The 7,717-nt window shown below is 38.3% G+C and overlaps 1 protein-coding gene across 2 annotated transcripts in view; it reads right to left on the reverse strand.

The window, feature by feature from the left end:
* The window catches only part of pik3r1 (phosphoinositide-3-kinase, regulatory subunit 1 (alpha)), a 27,387-nt gene extending 22,585 nt beyond the window's left edge, over positions 1–4,802 (reverse strand). The window contains exons 1-2 of one of the 2 annotated variants that reach the window (XM_017440971.3): positions 3,655–4,802; positions 2,120–2,733 (exon numbers count right to left, since the gene is read on the reverse strand). In XM_017440971.3, coding sequence (XP_017296460.1) covers positions 2,120–2,456 — 337 coding nt within the window. In that variant the 5' untranslated portion in view covers positions 2,457–2,733; positions 3,655–4,802. Of the gene's footprint in view, positions 1–2,119; positions 2,734–3,120; positions 3,610–3,654 lie in introns of those variants that run through there. The other variant, XM_037979335.1, reaches the window with a different exon arrangement.
* Between the last annotated feature and the right edge of the window lie 2,915 nt (positions 4,803–7,717).

Raw genomic sequence — 7,717 nt, forward strand, 5'->3', positions numbered from 1 at the left:
AGGTTCCAGGCCTCTACGAGTTACGGTTCGTCCTATCTCACGTTAGGGGGCGCTGTGGAGCAGTTTGGCCACGCCCACTTTCGATTCCATTAAAATCGTGTTATTTCTCCCGGGGGACAACTTTCGGTGAAGTTTGGTGAGTTTTTGAATATGGGAAGTCGTCCAAAGAGCCGCGTAAAGTGGCAGAATAAAAAAAATGAAGAATTCCACGAAATACAATAGGCCTTCGCAGCGCTGTCGCTGCTCGGGCCTAATAAGAATTCCACGAAATACAATAGGCCTTCGCAGCGCTGTCGCTGCTCGGGCCTAATAAATACTAATTGATTGCACCTAATTTAAATCCTAATTTAAGTCACATTTACAAATAAATTAAATTAACATAAATGAAAAAGTGCAAAGACCGCACCAATACACGTCTCACATCAAGGCCAATGAATAACAACAGAGAATTCTGAAAAATAGACAAATGCTGTACTGTACTTTTTGTGCCACAGGCTGCATGTTGGATCACTACCTGTAACAACAAAACAAAGCATATCTATTGCTGAATTTAATACGTAAAACGTAAAAATGACGTATATTACAATAAACAAGCGGAGCTTGGCCTGGCGGTGGGGTAGGGAAAGCCCTAATAATACACTGGGGGAAACCCTGCATTGTGTTACTGTGAGTTTGGTTTTACAACAAACTTTGTTTTTCAGTATTTTTACTTTTCCTTTGTTTGAAATCAAACTCAAAATTTTTAACATTTTCATACATCCTAAAGTCCCTCCTGCAAGCTTGCTGCATTGGTGATGTAGTACAAGCCTTCTGTGCGCCAGTAATAAATATCTGTGTGAAAAACGGTGACCACTGAGCAGAAATTCACACAACTCATGTGTAATAGGCAAATCATACAATCATACTTCATATCGAGGATATCTAGTTATGCAAGTTACTTGATGGATTGTTTCAACTCTATATGTTTGCTTAACTTTGCTGAAAAAAAAAAAAAAAAATTGTATGCGTTGATCCATATTTCAAAACTTTAAATAATAGCATCAAAATTATTTCCTTTTTACACAATTTTAGGTATATGGGTGATGTCAAAAGACTTTCACAACTCTAATGACATACAAATTGTCATTGCATCACAGTATCACTAGCAAATAAAACGTTTGTTTACATTTTTTGTGATAAAAATAGTGTTTAATATAACAATAATTTCAATTCACAGCAAGCTAAACAATGAAACTGACATGATACAAGGCCTGCAGAAACAGTAAATTTAAGGATCGCAGCTTCTCAATAAGCATTTAGTTTTTCTAACAAAACCAAATGTTTCCTAACTCACTAATTAGCAAACACTAACAAATAAAAACAATGAGTATTTCCACAATCAGTCTTTAGCCCTTAAGAGAACAACACTGAAGTAAATTAGGCCAACTATTCAACTATTCTACTGTGCTTTCACCTAAACATCCATTTGCCTCAACTATGTATATTTATTTAATGATGTGTAAGCATCTTTCTAAACAATATTCGGTTAGAGGAGAACAGAAAAAACAGATATCCACTGGTACCACACAGCCTGCAACAACACATGATGTTTTATTGTACCCCCGGTGCCAGTGTCCTCTGGGACCGAGCTTGGTACACATTCAGCTCAGCTCGACAGCACTGGGCACAGCGACTTGTCAACAAAACCATTTTTAGAGAGTCAGCTTCTTTGTCAGACTCCATTAACCTGAATCCACATATCCAGGTTACTTTTTGTTAGAAACACAGCAACTGAGCAAACTCTGCTGTAGTATTTCTACAGCCTGCTAGTTCAAGCTCTGTTGATACAGGCAACAACAAATGGTCGAAACCTCCAAAATGAACACACAAAAGGGATGTGGGACGTCACCTACGTAACCAAACAACAGTTAACATCAATTCTCAATGTGATCACATGTGCTACAGTAAAAAAGCCACAATGCAACAAGAGTTTCAGACCAACCACTGGAGTTTTCTACCCCAACACACACACACAAAAAAAATGTAGAATACTCACATGATTAAAAAAAATAACTCTTTAATAACAATAAGTGCTTCTTGTGTATGGCTTCCTGTTTAACATATTCAGTGGTAAACTCACCTTGATCTGAGTCGGAGTCTGCCTCTGCTTTGAAGGAGCTTGGAGCTACAGGTAAGGGTCTGAGAGGCCTCGGCTTAGGTGTAGGAGGAGAGATCCATTTCTTTCCGATGTACTCGACATACGTCCCAGGGAAGTCCCCTTTCTCCTGGGTGGTTTCGTTAAAACCTGGTAGCCAGCCAATCTCTTTGGGCCGCTGTTCCAGACCATCCGTGTAGCCATGGGCCACCAGGGCACCTTTGCTTACCAGCAGAATATCCCCCACATGAAGGTCAATGTCTTCCTCCCTCTCCTTTTTGTAGTCATAAAGCGCTTTGTACTGATATCCTTCAGCACTCATGCTGATCACTTTTGTTTTCTTGAAGATGAACTTCACTTAAGTACTTTACTTTTCACTCTTTCCTGCTTAAGTGTTCAGTCCCAGTACTTGTTTGCTGATTCCAACAGAAAAACAAAACGGACACTGGTTTTATGGAGACGACCGTATCTAGCTTGCCTTTATTCTTTTACAGTTCATGTCCCGTCTCAATAAACTGCAGATTTCTTGGTGTGTTGCCCCACAGTATGAACCCATCAGTAAATGGCCTGAAGCTTATCCAGAGATGGCTTTTCCAGACCTGCAAAATGAGAGGAGAGGCCATGTTCAGCACACTGTACAAGACAATTACCATATTTCCTGCATGCAATGCTCATATGCGAGTTTAGTTTAGTAGATATTAACAACTGATAATTTACAAAATGCAGAAGAGCAAACAAAGAAGTACAAGCAAAATGATACGTACAAGATTTAATAATGAACAGTTCTTTGCTTTTGGTCAATTTCATACATTAAACAGAAAGGGGTGGATTATTTCTTACAGGCTTTCCACAATTATGACTTGTATGATATATGCAAATGAGGATTTATCTAATTTGAATAAGCCTCCTACAAACCAAGTGGGATCAAATAAATCTCTCACAGGGCTTTACATCCACATTACTTTTCCACCCATCTTATATTGTACCTTCCAAGTTTATTTGATCATTGAACTGCGTCCAGGGGGAGCGCTTATCATCTGTGAAGATAATAACCATCACAAAAGTAAATAATTCACTGTTCCAGACTCCATCATTGTTGATAAGCCGTATTTAAGTGGCACCTTTTTACCGTTTCTGGCACGTAGGGCTGCACAGGTAACCATATGGCTGTTCATTAAAGCCGTATCAGAGCTAAAATCATTATTGCACAACTTAATAATTAGCAGCATGACCGGTATGCCCACAAAACGAGCCAAAAGGCAAATCTGAGGACACAGCCTGGAAGGAGCACCCTGTCCTGTCTGCAAAAACGTTGAGGGAGCAGTTAGCCAAGTTAGCAGTGTGCACAAAAAGAATGGGAAGACAAAGACGTTTGAAAGTTAAGGTAAATGAAGAAACAAACTCAAGTTTAACTAAGTGCCTTTTGGAAAAACGTAATACATAACAGATATACTTACATTCGCTTTTTAGAACCAGGCATAAACATTTAGCTGATAAAGTTAGCGAGCTTGGACACTTACCGGGTGTGCAGAGATCCTCCGAGCGATTCCGACAAGTCTGTTCTACTCCTCCACATTAAACCGCTTCCACTTCGTCAAACTTCGTTAAACGTCCACCGAATGCAAACCTACACAGTCCCTTCAGCCGCGTGGTTAAAAAGAAAAAAGCCTCTGCCACAGTCTAAATCCGATTTATTGACGAGAACAAAGTGTTACGACATACACCCAGTTGACAAAACAGCACAGCTCCCCGTACCGAACAAATGTTCCCTTGAACGTCGCCCCCGTGGCCAGAGATGGGGAAGAGACAATTTTACGGCCGCCCATTGGTCAGCGTGCCTGTCGATCAGTGACGCCACATACACGGACCAATCCCTTTCCGGGATGAGACTACCACACCCCCTTCTAGGTCCTCTTCATGCAAAACGAACACCCATTTTAATTACATAACTACTTGTCCTAAAGAGTCCTTTTGAATTGTATGAGGTTTTTAAAAAAAAACTATTATTAAACCGAGATTAGTTTTACTCCATTGTCATCTAAAGTAATCAGGATTATATAAAATTGCAACTTTGAGAACTAATAAAATAGAATTCTCTCAATTTGTTTAATATCACAAATGCATTCAGGACTGCATGTAAGCAGGTTATCAGGGTTACGGTTTCCCTTTCGTTCCTATAAATAATTGCATGCATTTATTCTGAAAATGTTACAGAGCAGCCATGTGAGAGGCATGACTGTGAATGTGGGTGGCCTAATTATGGCTGGGAGAGAGCACTGGCTTCCCCTATACTGTCTGTCCTTGCTGTGCTGAAAGAGACTATAAGCAGCTTTGTACAAGAGTAGGGCCCTACAGTCATACAGGCATCAGTGGCAGTCATCACTGAGAAAAGAGGAAGGAGAGTAGCAAACTGGAGTAATGCTGTTGAAACAAATAAAATAGGAACTTAAAACTGCTGATGTGGTGCACCAAAAGAAAAGGCACTTTTGATGTCCTCAATTTGAAGTTAACTTTCTTTTGTTGGAGGAAGCAGACAAATGCAGAAATGCTGCAGTTCTTTAAGCTGTAGATGCACTTTTTAAATGCCAAAGTGTGTTTAGCAGATAGCCATAAAATATTAAAATCAAAAAATATAAATGATTATCTTAACCTCCAGACCAGACAGTATTATTTCTGACTGTGCCAGAATAATTTCCACCCCCACCCCACCCCTGAATCCTGATAAAACAATCAGACTCCACTGACCCATCTGCTGCTCCGTGGATACACAGAGTGTAACTTTGATTATTTGCCTGTCAGACAAAACAATCATAATATTTGCTTTTTTAATATTGTCTACCAGACAGTGTAGGACAGTGGAGTACTCAAATAAACTTTTACACAGAGTTAATAAACATAACAAACCGAGATGCATTTGTTGTACAAGTTTGGCTGAAGGTTACTTTTAAATCATAAAGTTATTCATTAAATGTCTTAACCAAACAAACAGGTTTTGGAATAATTTAATTTTGAGCTCTTACTTTTAATGACACATGTTGACCTGTCTACACCCAAAGTGTTTCTATGAGGATTTTTAAAGCATTTTCCCATTAATCCGGAATCATTTCAGGACTTTTATTTTATCCTTTGTCAAAATAGATTTACATATTGTTTCTAATGTCTTTTAATATTTCCTGCAAAGCTAAAGAAAAAACTAAATTGCCATCTGTTCATTATCTTATCTAGGTAAATAGAAAATGTGTTTGCTTAAAATTCAAAATAATTTAGATTTTGTTGAACTGACTTCCAAAGAAGTGGAAGTGGAAGAGCTGGAGTTAAGTTGTAAAGTCAGTTATTATTTCTTATATTAACTCTAATCATGATGACAAGTGTCCCAATGATTTCATTACAGCTGAAAAGTAGCATTTAATGTGGTTTTCATCTAATCATATAAAGATACAAAGTCCTATTTTCATTGCAGTTTTTAGCCTTATTTGAACCATCTGTGCCTGTTTTCTTCACAAGATTAGGAGAGTTGCAGAGTCTCAAAGTCTCAAAGTCTTGTGTTGCTTGAATTTTAAACATGTTCATGAATTTTGTTGGACAAATTTTCTCTCAAAATAGTCACAAAGTTAATGTTGGGGTCTCAGACCTATCTCAAATCCTCATCAAGTTTTTGTAATTCTAGAGCATTGCAGTCTAACTGATTTCTGAGTGTTTGCAACCAAGAGACCATTGAGTCTCAAGGCTACATTTTGAACGAACAGTTTTTTTTTTATTTGTATGCATGGCAAACAAAACTGCATTTTTGGCTATGCAGATCATACCTGCCTTCGCTCATTTTGTATCCACCTTGGCAGCCACCAATAGTTACAACTTAATCTGCTGGAGTACATTTTTGAAATGAAAATAATCAGATTATTACCATCTTTTAAAAGAATTATTATTTATCAGCAGCAGCATGGTTTTTACACCTTGGGTATTTTTTGTCAGATGAAAGCTCCTGTGTGTCAAAATACAGCTCAAGAGCTTTGGAGGCAGATTGAAGATGCTACAATTCAGGTGGATTTCAGGTCCAAATCTGCCTATCTTCATTTAAAAGTGTACTCCAGTAGATTCAAGCATACAGTATGTGGGGCAGATGCTAGTGGGTACAAAGTAAGCAGAGGTGGACAACTAAATCATGTGCACAACCCAGAATACAGTTTTGAAAGCTGTGATTTAAAAAAATTGTTCTATGGCTGGGACTGTACTGAGCTGCAACTTTCACACAGTCACAGGTCAGTACTGGATTGAGACGGTTAGAGACGAGTTGGCAAGACAAAATTGTGAAAAATAGGCTAATTTTTCATTGCAGTCTCACAAAAAATTCTGAGTGTTTGTGTCTAAGTCACCAGAATTTGTTTGAGAATAACAGCCTATTTTGTGTGCATGGCTTGCAATGCTGTATTCTAAACAATGAATGCTGTTTGCAGATAGTTCACAGCCTAGTGAGATACTGGCTTTAGCCCCTAGCATGGAGACTGTAAAGAGGAGGGGCAGGGGAACTTAGAATTTAAAAAAAAGTTAAATGTTTAAGTCAATTACTTTTATAACATGAATGAAAATAATCTGTGGGTTGCTTGTCTATATTATAAAAGTAGAACACAAATTTGTTTCAGTATTTTCTGTCTGAGCAGTGCACATTGAATTAGTTTTTTTTGATACGCCAAAACAGCAACAAATGGATATGACATTATTGCTGACTCATCAGTAGCCTTTTTAAGACAATCACTCCATAAAAAGATGGACTTTGTTAAAATAAAAAAAAATAAAAAGCCGCCCCTCAAATGTCTAGTTCTTTAATTAGCAACTGAGAATGACACTTTGTTCAAGAGGTTTTACTACAGGTTGTACTTGCTATTTGGGACAGAACTGTCTGTTAGCAAATTATGAATAACTGCACAGATTTTAATGAAAGTCCCCCCAGAAAGTAATAATTGGATATACATCTACAACTGATTACTTTTTGGAGTCACTCAAATTCAAACATAGCCACTACAGCTAATCAACAGTACTCAACACAAAAAGTGCTAACAGTCAGACGGGCTAGCCAACCAACACTACCAAAAACATAGCTTCCTTAGCAGAGGTAAGATTGAACTAAATTATGATATTGTAGTAGCTGAGAACATAGGCGCCGGAACCACTGGGGCCAGGGGGCCCCCCCACTTTCCGGCCCTGCCAGTGTGCTGCGTGTTCCCACCAGACGGCTGCACAGACTGCACGCGACTCTCACAGACTGTGACTAACGTGTCTCTGTGTTTATATAGAGACAGAAACACAAATAAAACCTACAGCATTGAGCTCTGGACCAAATTCTTAAAGCTCCAGTCCAGGGTCATAACCAATGGCGCCAAATTCATTTTCTAGGTGGGTGGGCCAAAAGGTGTTTCGTCACCTTATTAATTTTACATGCATCGAATCATCGTCTAACATCAATAAAAATTGAATAATGAAACGCTTTTTCAGCTATGACTTTTTGTTACAATATATTATTATGAATAATGATAATTAGTTGAACCAACCAACAGCTTTATAAATGACCACAATAAAAGTAAACAC

The sequence above is a fragment of the Kryptolebias marmoratus genome, linkage group LG14 (assembly GCF_001649575.2).
Source record: "Kryptolebias marmoratus isolate JLee-2015 linkage group LG14, ASM164957v2, whole genome shotgun sequence".
NCBI lineage: Eukaryota > Metazoa > Chordata > Actinopteri > Cyprinodontiformes > Rivulidae > Kryptolebias > Kryptolebias marmoratus.